The 14,517-nt window shown below is 48.9% G+C and overlaps 2 protein-coding genes across 2 annotated transcripts; one reads left to right on the forward strand and one right to left on the reverse strand.

Moving 5' to 3' along the window:
* Positions 1–1,871: 1,871 nt before the first annotated feature.
* Positions 1,872–9,865, reverse strand: LOC121916235 (FGF1 intracellular binding protein). The gene is made up of 11 exons (XM_042441096.1): positions 9,179–9,865; positions 8,253–8,382; positions 7,588–7,786; positions 6,770–6,896; positions 6,163–6,263; positions 5,309–5,442; positions 4,794–4,902; positions 3,624–3,687; positions 3,240–3,326; positions 2,407–2,504; positions 1,872–2,286 (listed from the first exon to the last, which is right to left on the reverse strand). Exons 2-11 carry the CDS (start codon positions 8,335–8,337, stop codon positions 2,217–2,219), a joined length of 1,074 nt encoding a protein of 357 aa, XP_042297030.1. The 5' UTR covers positions 8,338–8,382; positions 9,179–9,865; the 3' UTR covers positions 1,872–2,216.
* A 117-nt stretch (positions 9,866–9,982) lies between these two features.
* CCDC85B (coiled-coil domain containing 85B) lies at positions 9,983–10,721 on the forward strand. The gene has a single exon (XM_042441097.1). It carries the CDS (start codon positions 10,046–10,048, stop codon positions 10,712–10,714), a length of 669 nt encoding a protein of 222 aa, XP_042297031.1. The 5' UTR covers positions 9,983–10,045; the 3' UTR covers positions 10,715–10,721.
* The last annotated feature ends 3,796 nt before the right edge of the window (positions 10,722–14,517 follow it).

The raw sequence follows: 14,517 nt of genomic DNA on the forward strand, positions 1-14,517 counted from the left end.
CAAGAAAAAACATCTCCAGCTCTACCTATCTCTCTATCCCTATCCAGACCTATTGGAAATGAAGGCAACAATAACAATCTACTGTATATATCACTACTAACCTGCCTATCCATCTCTCCCTTTCTATAAGTCTCAGACACGGAGGACCAACTGTACTTAACTTACTAACAGATCAAGGATCTTGGCCACCAATAAGAGAAGGAAAAACTGTCCCATCTTGGAATATTCTTTCCCACCCTTCTACACTGAACTCTCCAGCCCTCTTCCCCAACTAAAGATGCTGGGATTCGAACCCGGAATCTTCTATGCGCAAAGCAGGCGATCGGCCACTGAGCAATGCCTCTCCTCTTCCTGAGAATGAGCATGAAACCAGGAGTCCCACTTTCCCTCTGCTACACGGTGCTCCTTGCAGCCCCAAACCAGGTGTGCAGAGAGTCATGTCTGGCTGCAGGGATGTGGCAAAGGAATGAAGCGCATGAGACAAAGCAGCCCCAGGGAACGATTAACCTATGGAAAACATCCATGCGCTGTCTCATCCATCAGGGCAGGTGTGCAGAGGAAGGAGACGCACTACTAGGAAATGGTGTGCCAAGAGTTGGGGGTGCAGGCGGAATATAAGGAGCCGAGGCCACCTGGAACAAAGAAACGCAGCATGCGCAGGCCTTTGAGGCATGAGGCTCGGGTTCCAGACCTGCCAGAAAAGAGGCTGGAATCTGAAAAGGCCCCCATTGCAAGTTCTGGATGCTATGAAATGCATGGAAGCAGGTCCTTTGAGCAACCGTGACAATGTTCACCTATGGAAAAATGGAGTGCTGAAAAGCAAATTATACACAGATTTTTAAAAGGGGTTCAAATTTGTTATGCTACAGTACTTCTTATTGGGGCTGTTGCTCATTCGTCATTGATTTAGTTCATTTATTAAAAACTACTGTGACACCATCGACTCTTTTTCAAACTCATTGTGAGTTGTAGCATTGGTCTTTAGCAGAAATAGGTTTAACAACATTGAATAAATAAAACCAATCCAGGGGAGGATAGAAGAGCAAAGGAAGGAAGGGAGATGTCAGCAGCAGAACGTGTCATTTGAGGCTCTGGCTTTATTCATTTGTTATATGTCTATCCTAACATGGGAGCATTGCTCCATCCTCAATATGGCATCCCTTCAAATACTTAAACAGGGCAATCATATCACCTCTTAACCTTCTCTTCTCCAGGCTAAACATCCCCAGCTCCCTGAGTTGTTGCTCATAGGGCATGCTTTCCAGACCCTTCACCATTTTGGTTGCCCTCCTTTGGACACATGGCTCCAGTTTCTCAACATCCTTCTTGAATGTTGGTGCCCAAAAATGGCCACAATATTCCAGGTGAGGTCTGACCAAAGCACACTACTGTGGTCCCATTACTTCCCTTAAAGTAGATGCTACACTTCTATTGACGCAGCCTTAGAATCGCATTGGCTTTTTTAGCTGCTCCATAACACCGTCGACTCATGTTCAACTTGCGGTCTAGGCTTCCCAAATCTCAATCCACTACACCACTTGAAAAGTAGCAATAGTTTTAGGCGGTGGTTTGTATTACATTAAAGCACATTAGGCCAACCCTTCTGTTGGTGCATTGGTTGAGTCCTCTTGCATCCTGTTGAAGAGAGGTCTGGGCTCCTGCCTGAAAGCTTTGTCTGGATGGCAACACACTGCCCTTGAAATCTATGGCGAAGAAGACAAAAACCTGTTCTTCAAGGACTCTAATCCTCTCTCAAACCCTACAGGGTCATCGCTCAAACTGGCAGCATTGAGGAAAGACCAGTATTGTGTGCGACAGATGCATGTGTGCCCAAGTGTGCTAACCATCACAGAGACAGCCAACCTCAAGGCTTCCGACAAGTACACTTTTATTATGGCTAGGCCTTGTCTCTAGATAAAAGGACAAAAATGGGAAAGCAAGGCCTGGACCGAAAGGGCAGCAAATGCTTCGAAAGGTCTTTTCGGTAGTACAATCCTTGCAATTCCACAACAATGCGCCACGCCAGCAGCAGGATCCTGGGAATTGTTGTCCCCCCAAAAGTAACTTCTGCTGCACGGATAGCAGTCAGTGAGAATGAACTGTATAGTCCTCCTGTTGCTGGTGAAGGTTGGGATGTTGTTGCGCCGCAAAGTGATTCCACTTCGAAGAGAAATCGTATCCTGATGAATAAATAAAGCAGATGGAAAAGACAGGGCTCAGTCGTGGTACATCTTCAGAAGGCAGGCTTTGAGTGTCCCCATGTACCTCTCCCAGAGGGCTTGATGCCTGCAAAGGGAGCAAAAGAACATGCATCGTTTTAATAAAACGGCGCACTGAAAATCTTTTAAAACAGCCATCCCCATTTCTTTGCGTATTGTCTCTGCGGTGGTTGGGGTCCACACAAACCTGAATGCGTCCAGTGTGTGAGCGCAAGCTGTGTACTGCGTCAGAAAGAGGCGCACGTCGTTCGGGCTCCACTTGTCCGACCGAAAGGGCTCCACAAACTGCCAAAGAAATAAAAAAGGTAAATATCAAAGCAGAAGTGAAGCAAAGCACCCCAAAAGTCAAGCAAAAGCCAAGGGGGTGAGGACGTCTCCAATGGGCTGCATGGCTAGTTTTGAAGGACCCAAAGTGATGGGTCCAGAACAACAGCAGCTCTTATCATCAAGAAATTCTTCCTCACATTTAAGTGGAATCTCTTTCTGTAGCTTGAATCCACTGCTCCGAGTCCTAGTCTCCCACGCAGCAGAAAACAAGCTTGCTCCCTCCTCAACATGACATCCCTTCCAATATTTAAACAGGGCTATCATATCTTAACCTTCTCTTCTCAAGGATAAACATATTGGTTCCCTGAGGATGGAGCAAGCTTGTTTTCTGCTGTTCCAGAGAATAGGACACAGAGCAATGGATGCAAGCTACAGGAAAAAAGAGTCCCCCTCAAGATTAGGAAGACCTAATGTAATGAAGAGCTGTTGGACAGTGGATGACACTCCCTCGGAGCGTGGTGGAGTCTCCTTCTTTGGAGGTTTTTAAACAGAGGCTGGATAGCCATCTGTCAATGGGGATGCTTTTATTGTGAGTTCCTGCATGGCAGAATGGGGCTGGACCGGATGGCCCTTGGGGTCTCTTCCAACTCTATGGTTCTTTGCTGCAGCATCACCATCATCTTTATGCCCTGATGATATTCCGGAAGCCCAGTCCTCATCTGGAGTTGGGTGTGATGATGGCAAATGGCCTACCTTCTCCACCAGGTCCACGAAGAAATCCCGGACATCTTTGCTGTGGGTGAGCTTCGAAGCAATGTTGATCAGAGACCGAGAAAGGTTCTGAAAACGGAGAGGGGAAGGTGGGTCAGAGAAGGGACCCCATTCCTTTCTTTCGACTCTCCATCCCTTCATCCCAGCAACACCCAACCTGAGGGCTGTTAGACCAAGGATAATTTTCCAGAAGCACAATGGCACCCTCTGATGGCCAACACAGAAGCAGCAAGTTTGCCAACGCATTTTTGGCACACCGCGCCTCGAGGTGAGCCATCCAAAGGTCCAGAGGTCAGAGGGGCTTCAAGAAAAGCAGAGGGAGGGACAGCATGGCTTTACAATTCAGGAATGTTTCTAGGGACACACCTTAAAGTTGGCTTCCATCTCGTTGTAGACAGAGATCTTTCCCCGCAGCGATGTACACACCAGGCTGGGCGAGGAAGAGATAAGAGAGAAGGGGTCAGAAAGAGATGTCTCTGCCCCAAAGCATTTTCCTTTAAACATAGCTAGGAGGTACATCCATGAACTGGAGTGGAGAACCCATGGCCTTCCTAATGCTGTTGGACTCCAACCCCTATCAGCCCCAGAAAACATGGCCAAGGGCCAGTGACGATAGGAGCTGCAGCCTAATATCTGGAAGGCCTCTGCTTTAATAGATATAAAAAGGAAGAACAGATTTGAGGATTTGCAGGTAATACTCCCAGTACCATAATTGTGCCTTTTCCCAGATGTTTGAGATTATTTTGGGGAAGGGAGCCGGAGGTGTGCAGGTCTTGGCCTTCAGGTACCTTTGAGCTCCAGCAGCTATTGATTTTGAAATTCACTTTATAGGGGAGCACTTCATGCACTGGAATGGAAAATGAACCATTACGCTCACAGACCACTACCAAATCTAATGTCCAAGGCTGGGAACCAGATCAGAAATGAACATTATCTGCTTGGCACGCAAGGGCTAGGATGAGATGCCTCAGCCTGAACTGGAAATTGCAGGCACCTCGATTCACATTACAGTATGTTGAAAAGCAAGCCGCTAGCTCTCATGGGCATCCCACTATTAACCAGTATGGAGTCACAGTCATTGGGAGATCTAGGTTCTAGTCCTCATGGGGCTGAGAAATTCACTGGGCTGCCTTGGGGGGCCATCACTCTCTCTCACTCCACCTGAATCCCTTCTGAGGATCAAGTCGGTGGGAAAGGATGCTACATATTCCACTTTTGCTCAGTGGAAGAAAGGCAGGGTATAAAATATGGGGTGAGAAAATCTGCAAGCTCTGATCCACAATCTGAGCTCCTTTGGCTTCCTTTTCTCCAACCTCACACTCCACTCTTTCTTTTAACACCAACCAAAGACTGGGGAAAGTGCAAAAACACATAAACATTTCATCTGCTAGACTTTTCTTGATTTCAATCCAGGAAGGGTGGCTTCAAGAAGGCGGGTGCATACAGAATCAGCTCCCAGACTATACTCATCTCTCCCAGAGGTGAAAACTACCGAATCTCAGCCATCAGAAATACCTTTGCATGCATCCAAAATACCTTTTGTGCAGATCTAGCAAGTCCTTGTCTGTAAGCAAAATTTTTAACTCTTTCAGGCCTTGCAAAAACTCTTTATCGAGGTCGACGTCCATATCATCCACGTTGGTATCTGCCAAGGAAAGACAAAAGGGGAGATATCAGTGTTACTTTCCATAAGGAAGTAACTGTCTGCTTCCACACTTTGGAAGTCCCTCCTGAAGACAGCTAGGCTGCTTGGCATCCTGATCTCTTTCCACCAGCAGCCCAGAATTCAACATCCCTGCAGCCAAATGCAAATATCCCTCTGCAACACAACACCCTCTTCCCCATTAACAGCTCCATTTGGCACAACATATTAAAAAATTAATGCTTCCCTAAATCAAAAGGGATTTGCGTACTGGTGAGCGGGGCTAACAACTTGGGAGCAACTACGGAGAAGACCCTTTCTTGTGTCCTCACAAAATGTGCCTGTGATAGTGGTGCACTAAGTAAAACCCAATGGCTAGAAACGTACTATGGAGGGCAACAAAACTTACCCACTGCTCCCAAAGTCCAGTTCTGGATCATCTGCTCAGCGCAGTAAGCAAAATCTTCAAAGGTCAGGTACTGCAGCTTCTTCTTCCCCGTCTCAAAGCGGCTGTTGGCGAAGAATACGATGGCTGCGTAATCCCTGCAAAAGATGGCAGGAATTTAATGAATGAATATCCCACCTTCCTCCTTAAGTGGAAAAGCTGGAAAGACACCAGGGCTGCATCTACACGATAGAAATAATGTGGTTTGACACCACTTCAGGTGCCATAGCTCCATTTTATGGAATCCTGGGATGTGTAGCTTTACCAGGCTTTTTGCTTTCTCTGCCAAAGATTGCTTGGCGACTCACAAAACAACAAACTACAGCTATTTCCACTGACACAAGTTCTTGCCACCTGAACCAAGACAGGTAAGGAATGATGGGAGCTGTAGTCCAAAATAGTTGGAGGAACAGATGTTGTTCACCTTTGCACCACATCATAGTTTATGTTAGCTATGGCTTGTTGCCGTACCCATAGATCCCTCCACCGTCACCAGACAAACCATCGTTTGTTTTCTCCATCCCTGGTTTGTTTCTCTCCTGCCTTTTGGTTGGCTCTTGTTTCAGACAGAGAAACAAACCAGAGGTAAGCCATCCAAATATTACAGTAAGACATGTTTTAAACAAGCCACAACGCATACGACAGCTACAAACCATGGCTTCTAATTGTGGTTCTTAGCAAACGAATGGACCGTGGTTCATTTGTGTTTGACAAGGTCTGGCCACAACAAGCCAGAATTCAAACAAATCGCCCAACATGCCTTTACGAGAGATAACCTTTAATATGAGATAAACGTAAGATGGCTTAAGATGGCTCACCTGGCTAGTCGGTCTGAGAGCAAGAAGTGCTGCTGGATGTTTTCCACCAGCGACCCTCGGAGCTCTTCCACAGCCTTGAAGACCCGCTTGAAGTTGTCAAACTGGAACACAACAGAAACAGTCGGAGCTGTTCTAGTCAATCCGTCTCTCCTACAGGGAACTTGGTTTCACTGATAAGGAAGCTAGGATCTCTGATAACACCCCAAAATGTCCATTTCTTTTGGAGATGAAAGGAGTCCATCCATCCATCCATCCCTCTATTTATATCCCACCTTTCTCCCAGGACTTCATCACACCAGCTATCCTGCCACGACTGCGCTAGTTTAAGAATGGAAGCACGCCAGTTTGGCATCCTTTCTTATCACACATTTCGTATCACACAATTGTTGACACTTCCCAGTCATTCAAGAGAGTCAGTTCTGAAGCTGATCCGTGGATTCAACCACCCACAGCTTGAAAACAGTTTTAAATATATATACATTCCCAAAACCAAACCTTGATTTTGCCATTTGATATAAGGGACACTATGCCATTGCGTTTAATGGGACGTGAGAATCCATGGATCTTGGCATCCACAGAGGATCCAGATACTCAGGGCGCACCGTACCTGCCGACGGCAACTCTTGAGCGTCACCCCAGTCTTGACACTGATATCATCCAGATCTTTCTTGGTGCCTTTGGAGAGTTTCTTCCCCAGCACCTCTCGCACAAAGGCCTCGTCGAAGGCGTAGTACCTGCAGCCAAGAAGAACCACAGGGTTAGGGTTAGGGTCAGGCAGGAAGAACCACACAGTCTCACGATAGCTGAAGGCAAGACTCTGGAGATTCTTCGCACTCGGCAGTCTTGGAGACCAGTTCACTTACTGGCCAAGCCTTCATACAGCGAACTCAGAGGAAGAAATGTAGATAAAAATCAGCACTCACTATGGAAGGGGAATGGATTCCTCCTCTCAACAACCCAGAATCCACCTTCTGAAGGGGACATGCACCAACCTAAATTTGTCAAACCTCAGCTCCCAGAATCCCCAGTCAGCTTGGCCAATAGACGGGGACTCTGGGAGCCGAGTGCAAGACATCTGGAGGACCAAGGATCGAGAATAAATGCAATGGGAACAATTCTATAGTATAATATAATGTCACCCAGGAGCCAGTGTTGGACTACACTTCTGAAGACCAACTTGGCCATGGAAACCTACTGGGTGACTTTGGGCAAGACACTCTCTCTTAGCTACAAAAGTTGGCCTTTGCCTTCCTCTGAGGTTGAGAGAGTGTGACATGCCCAAAATCACCCAATGGGTTTCCATTGCCAACTGGGGATTCAAACAGCGTTCTCCAGAATCGTAACTCAACGGCCAATCCACTGGTTGAATCGTAGTCCAAGCTCTTTCCCCACCTTGGACCCCTTTTCCCGGTCACCTCGCCCTACCTCTCAATCAGCATGGTTTGGCGATAGGGAGGGATCTGGAAGAGCAACTGGTTCAGCAGTTTGGGAGGCGAGTGCAAGAGGCGCTCCAGCATGTAGAAGGTGCGGTAGTGGTCCATGGTGTCACTCTGGAGCACGTCCACTGTGGCCCCTGTCTGCTCCAGGATCCCGCTGCGCAAGCGGAGCGACACAGCATCGTTCACTAAGGGAAAGCAAAAGCTAAAAGTCACATTCATGGAACAAACTCCCTCGGAGTGTAGTGAAGTCTCCCTTAGAGGTCTTTAAACAGAGGCTGGATGGCCATCTGTCAGGAGTGCTTTGAATGTGTATTCCTGCATGGCAGGAGGCAGATGGATGGGATGTGGTCTCTTCCAAGTCTAGGATTCTCCGATTCAAAGAGGTGCTGGGTTACAACTCAACCATCATCCCCAAGAAAGATGGCCATGGCCAGAGAATTCAAAGATATAGCTGCCGAGTCAGTATGCAGAGGGCTCTTGAGGCACCTTTGGGACTCAGTGAAAGAAAGAAGTTGCCAGCAGGAGCTTTCCTAGGCTTCACCTGAGGAAGTAGGCTGCTGCCAACTTCTATGGTCAGAGGAGGCTGACCCCACTCTCAGCCGAAAGGAAGCCAAGGTGGGCCCCATCTATCTACCTGTTGCCCCTTCTCACCTGAGTAGCCGTCCAGCCAGAGTTGGTAGACCTCCTCGTCGATGAGAGTGGTGTTCCCCACAAAGATGTCCAGGTTGCTGGTCATGGCACCTCAGGGCTCCCTAAGTGCCTCTGAAAACTGGACGAAGGGCTGCAGAGATAACAAAGGAAGGCAAGGTTTGCATCACACACACTGCCCATTCTAAGGCCAGGGACTTCTGGCTTAAGCTGTCCATCTCTCCAGTTGCCATCAGCAAGGCAGGGATGATGGGAAGTGTAGTCCAACTGCATTCGCAAGGATGCAGAAACCCCGCTGTTGTCGTTTCCTATGCTTTATTTATATAGCACTTTAAATGTTATTATTGTTAAAATATAATTTATTATTATGATATATTTTAATATAATAAAACATATTAACAACAACAACAACAACACATACAAATAATAAATAATAAAAATAAAATAATAATAAATAATAAAATAGTTTATTTAAATATATTATGAAATATATTATTAAAATATAACAATTATTATTATTATTAATTATTATAATTTGCCCTACAGACTATATCCGCAGAGATGTCTCTGTCCGAACTACAACACAACGAACTACAGTTCCCAGGATTCCATAGCATGGAGCTATGGCAGTTAAAGTGGATCCTCCAGTGGCTCAAATGCCATGGAATCCTGGGAACTGTAGTTCCTGTGAGACATTGAGCCTTCTCTGTCACAGAGCTATAGGTCCACAATGGACTACAAATCCCAGCATCCCCATAGCATGGAGCCAAGGGGGTTAAAGCGATATCAAACCGGGTTATTTCTGCAGTGTGGATGGAGGGGGAGGTTTCTCAATGGGTTTCTATGGCCCACTGAGCCTCCAGGGCCCTTCAAAGCCCCTTCCTCAGAAGACCATCCACTCTTTAATGGGGTTTTGCTCCAAGCCTTACCTTTCCTTCCAAACTGGAGGCTTTCTTTGCCCTTTCTGTCAACAAACAGCAGCCACTGCTTCGGATAGGGCTTTTTCACATGACCCTAACACTGTCATCCTCATCCGGGTCTTAGAGCTGCGCATGCGCACCGCTTGCAACCTTAACGCGGAATGAGAGGCCACGCCCCTCAGGGATAGGCAGTCAATGACAGCGGAGCAAAGGCCAGATGACGAGAAGAGGACACGCCCCCAGGAATAGACAGCCAATGAGAGCGTAGGAATGGCCAGGTAAAGGGAAATAGACCACGCCCCTCAGGAAAGGCCAGGTGAATGTAAATAGACCACGCCTCTCAGGAATAGGAAACCAATGAGAGCGTAGGATTGTCCAGGTGAAGGCAAACAGACCACGCCCCTCAGGAATAAGTAGCCAATGATAGCGGAGGAAAAGCCAGGTGAAGGTAAATAGAACACGCCACTAGGAATGGGCAATCAATGAGACCGTAAGAAGGGCCAGCAGTTGAAGGGAAATAGACCACGCCCCTCAGGAATAGGCAGCCAATGACAGTGGAGGAAAGGAAAGACGAAGGGAAACAGGCTACGCCCCTTAGGAACGGGAAGCCAATGAGTGCGTTGGAAGGGGCAAATGAAGGGAATGAAGCCACGCCCCTAGGAACGGGTAGCCAATGAGAGCGTAGGAAGGGACGAGTGAAGCCACGCCCCTAGGAACGGGCAGCCAATGAGAGCGTAAGAAGGGGCGAGTGAAGGAAGTTACGCCACGCCCCTAGGAACGGGCAGCCAATGAGAGCGGAGGAATGCTGTTGCGCCGTTATCCCGGGACGAAAGCGGCCGGGGACGGGGAGAGGCGCTGCTGCTGCGAAGGAAGGCCATGTTCCCGGCTTCGGAGGGCGCTCCTCCGGAGCCCCTCGGTTCCATGGAAGAGACGGAGGCGGCGGCGGAGGCAGAGGCGGAGGAGGATCTGGCCCGGTGCTCGAAGGAGGAGCTGGTGCTGCGTCTCCGCCGCGAAGAGGCGCAGCGTCTGTCGGCCTTGGTGCAGCGCGGGAAGCTGATGCAAGGCGTCAACCTGGAGCTCCAGGCGCACCTCCGCGAAGTGCGGGAGCTGAAGGCGCTGAACGGGCGGCTGCAGGCCGAGAACCGGGAGCTGCGCGAGCTCTGCCTCTTCCTGGACCAGGAGCGCCTCCGCGACCAGAGCCTGGCCCTCCAGTGGAGGCGCTTCGGCACCGGCGCCGCCAGGCAGCTCCGGCTGCAGGTGGGGCTCTGCCTGGGCAAGATCCGCGCCCTCGAGGAGCTCCAGGGCAGCCTGGCCAGGGACAACCGAGACCTCCAGCGCCTCTGCCTCGCCCTCCGGGAGGAGCAAGCAGACCGGGCCCCGGAGGCGGAGGCGGCGCCCGGGGACAGGGACCTCGGCGACGGCAGCTCCAGCACCGGGAGCCTGGCCAGCCCCGACCAGGGACACGGACACGGCTGCCCCGAAGGGAGCCCCAAGGAAGACTCCCAGGAGGAGGAGGAGGAAGGAGGAGGAGGAGAAGGGCCCTGAGGCACCAGCAGCCCCCGCCCTCCCTCCCGGCCCTCACCTCCTCTGCCTCCCTTCCCTTTCTGTCCTTCCTTTCTATCCCTCTTCTTTCCTCCCTTCCTTCTTTTCTACCTAGCTACCCTTCGCTTCCTCCCTCCTCTCTTCTTCCCTTCCTATCTATCCTTCTCTTCTTTCTTTCTTTCTTTCTTTCTTTCTTCCCATCATTTTGACTCTATATCCTTCTCTTCTTTCAGTCCGTCTGTCCTTCCTTCTACCCGCCTTCCTTCACATTTCTTTCCTTCTTCCCATCTTCCTCCCCTTCTTCCTTTCCCTTCTTCCTTCCCTCCTTTCTACCTATCTACCTTTATCTTCCTCCCTCCCTCCCTCCTTTCTTTTTTCTTTCTTTCTTTCCTTTTCTCCCTCCCTCCTTCCCTCCCTCCCTTTCTCTTCTTTTTCCTCCTTTCTATCCACCTATACTTCTCTTCCTCCCCCTCCCTTCTTTTCTTTCCCTTCCCTTCCTCCCTTCATCTTTCTTTCTTTCCTTCCTCTCTACCTACCTACCCCTTCCTTCCTTCCTTCCTTCCTTCTCTTCATTCCTTTCTCCCTTCCCTTTTTTTCTCTTTCCTTCCCTCCCTCCCTCCCTTTCTCTCTTTCCTCCCTTCCCTCTCTCCTTTCCTTCCTCTGTAGCTACCTGCCCCTTCCTTCTTTCCTTTCTCTTCTTTCCTTTCCCTTTTCCCCTTCCTTCCTTCCACCCTTTCTCTTCTTTCTTTCTTTCCCTCCTTCCCTCTCTCCTTCCTCTCTAGCTACCTGCCCCTTGTTTCCTTCTTTCCTTTCCTCCTTTCCTTTTTTCCCTTCCTTCCTTCTTTCTTTCTCCTTTCCCTCCCTCCTTCTCTTTTTCTCCCCTTCCTCCTTCCATTCCTAACCCATGAATGTATTTCCCATGGCAGACAAGAAGGAGAAGGGACCCATTTCTCCAAGGCAAGGATGGGTTTCCTCATGGATTTGCCCCTGAGGTTCCTGTCCTGCGAAGCAAAGGATTGCTTTGCTGCCAAGGCAGCCAGCTTCAGGGTCGCACTGGGCTCCTCTTCCTTGGCCAGGGAAGCCATAGCTCAGGCCACCTCTGCCGTTTTCTGGGCTGCCAAGCAATATTGGGGGATGCCTCCTTCCTCCCGAATCCCTGGGATCCTGAGAGGGTTTTCCTTCCGATGGGAATGGACTCCCATGGACTGCCATTGAAACATAACATGGAGCAGCCGAACCCCATCGTAACCAGGATTATCTGAATCCCATTAAGTGAAAGCAGCAGCAAGGCTTTGGATGCACAGGAGCCTTTCTTTCCCCCTTCTCCTTCCATTACTTAGAAACCAGGGAGGCCTTGCCTTTTGGGGCTGAGCCATGCGCAGCTTTGGATGGGACGCAACTCTCATCCCTCCCCTTTCCCTCCTCTGACCTTTTCCCTCCGCTGCCCTTTAGGCAGATAAACCTTCTCTCAGGAGTTTATCACACTGGGGCATTAAAGGGAGATTAAAGCGCATTGAAAGCATCCCGCAAACGGAGCGGGAATGGCGAGCAGTTGCGCAAATGATTATCACACGCAGTTGCGCGGATAAAGCGATGTCACAAATTCATTGCCACCGAAATCCTGAAAGTACAAAGACGTGCGTTAACGCTTCTTTGCATCCGCTTTAATGGCGAGTTTTGTGCGGCGGCGTGTGAAACCATTTCGCACAATTGTGCCATCTTTTGCGGGACGTTCGCGGGATAAAACTCCCGATCTTCATGGGATAAACTCCTCATTGTAGGAAAGATGTGCTTCCGGATGTTGGGAAAAGTGTGTGCAATAATTTAGACCGCAGCGGGTCCTCCGCGTTCGCTGGGGTTGTGCGCATGGGACCCCTGCGAATGTGGAATAACCACAAATAAGGAAATACTACTTTTTAAACCCGAGAGACCGCCTCTCTAGGAATCTCTGGGTCCTCCAACACAACTCTGTGGTCAGCATCTGCCAATATTGACCATAGAGTCACCAAGAAGACCTACAGAAGTGTTTTCGCTCGCAATCTCTAGATGCTCCAATGCAACTCTATGGTCCATTTCCAGCCGACCGAGGGATTCCTAGAGAGGGGATAGAGATCGAATGCGCAGATAGTCAAAACCCAAAGCCACAAATGCAAAGGACTGTATTTTAGAGGGAAAGAGGAATATTTTATAGGTTTGGGAATGCAAAAAGGACCCAAATTTGTTCCCGTTTAGGGCAGCTAAGCAATACAAAAACTGCATTGGTTTTGCTGGGGGTCCTGCACCTTAGAAGAAGGTCTGTCTCTCCATTTTGGGAGGATCTTGTATTATTTATAGGGAGGTTTCAAAAATCCCCTTCCCATTGACTCTTTCTCAGTGTTCACCTCCGTCGTGTGTAAATGTACTTCCAGTTAGCAATAGTTTGAGGATCCGGTTTGGACCCGGCGCACGGTCCGGATCCGCTTGCATAGAGAGAAACACTGCAGGAAATGCAAACCATGATAACCTTTATGGGGCCAAGCAAAATGCGCAGTTCCATGTTGCAAGCTTTCAAAGTCGCACTGGCTTCTTAATCAGGCAAACAGGAGGAAGGAATTGAAGGCGTTAGTTGTTCCTTTTTGCCTTGGTTTCCATTTTTTGGGACTGATCCTTGGACAGCCGGATCTTGCTAAAGGCCAGGAAGCGACATGGATTCCTCCTCCTTCCCTCCAAGGACCTGAAACAAGGATGCTTTGGCTTCCCTTCCCGGTTGCATCCGAACTGTTGGGTGGGGATTCCTTGTGGTTGTGGTCACGCAAAGGTCCCAAAAGTGTCAAGGAGGAGGACCTTTGACCCCAGGCCCTGACCGTGCGAAGGTCTTCCTCCTCTTCCTACTCAGGATGGTCAATAAATGCTTCGAAAACGGTTGTTGCTGGAGGGGTCTTTTGCGCCTTTTGAACCGGAGCATCAAAGGGAGTGCATGATCCCTTTGGAAGATGCTCATCCAAACCATGGTCCGAAACACACTGCAGAAATAATCCAGTTTGAGACCTCTTTAACTGCCCTGGTTCAATGCTATGGAATTTGGAGAACTCTAATGGTTGGGATACGTTGAGCCTTCTCTGTAAAGAGAGCGCTCTGGTGCCATAATAACAATACATAGATAGTTATGTATTGCCATCCTCTGAGGCTGAGAGAGTGTGACTTGCGCAAAGTCACCCAGTGGGTTTGTAATGCTCAAGTGCTGTCATCAAGTGCTCAAACCACTACACCGCTTTGGCCAAAAACTCAACTTCTCCCCAATATAAGTCCGCTTACGGAGAAGTAAGGCTCCGGAGTGGCTTCCGGCAGGGAATTCTTGCATTGTTCGCACTTTGCCAGGTCAGGGATTGTGTGGCTCCTGCGATCCTTCCTTCCTCCTGTCGCTGAATGTGAATTTCCTTGAGGTCAGGAGGAGGCCAGCCATATGGAGGGATATAGGAAGGATATAGAAGTGATTGCAGAAAATAACTTTAGACAGATGGCACTTTATAAATGCAAATCCAAATTAACTTTTTTTAATTGCCGAAAGATATTAAAGAGAAAGGGAGTGCAGATTTGGTCCCCCCAAAATGCTCAGTGTGTTGGGCCCTTGGTATCCGCTGAGGTTTGGTTCCAGGACCCCCGTGGATACCAAAAACTGTGGATGCTCAAGTCCCATTCAGTACAATGGCGTAGCAAAATGGCGTCCCTTATATAAAATGTCGAAATCAAGGTTCGCAATTTGGAATTTGTACTCTTTTTTGGAATATTTTCGAGCCATGGATGCTTGAATCCATGGATAAAAAAAC

Source organism: Sceloporus undulatus, chromosome 9 (assembly GCF_019175285.1).
Source record: "Sceloporus undulatus isolate JIND9_A2432 ecotype Alabama chromosome 9, SceUnd_v1.1, whole genome shotgun sequence".
NCBI classification, from domain to species: domain Eukaryota; kingdom Metazoa; phylum Chordata; class Lepidosauria; order Squamata; family Phrynosomatidae; genus Sceloporus; species Sceloporus undulatus.

Coding starts and splice junctions, on each gene's coding strand:
- LOC121916235 (XM_042441096.1), bottom strand. CDS start 8,337: ATGACCAGCAACCTGGACATCTTTGTGGGGAACACCACTCTCATCGAC. Junction 3,688..4,793: donor TTGCTAGATCTGCACAAAAG/GTATTTTGGATG, acceptor TTCCTCGCCCAG/CCTGGTGTGTACATCGCTGC. Junction 2,505..3,239: donor TCGTGGACCTGGTGGAGAAG/GTAGGCCATTTG, acceptor TTTCTTTGGCAG/TTTGTGGAGCCCTTTCGGTC.
- CCDC85B (XM_042441097.1), top strand. CDS start 10,046: ATGTTCCCGGCTTCGGAGGGCGCTCCTCCGGAGCCCCTCGGTTCCATG.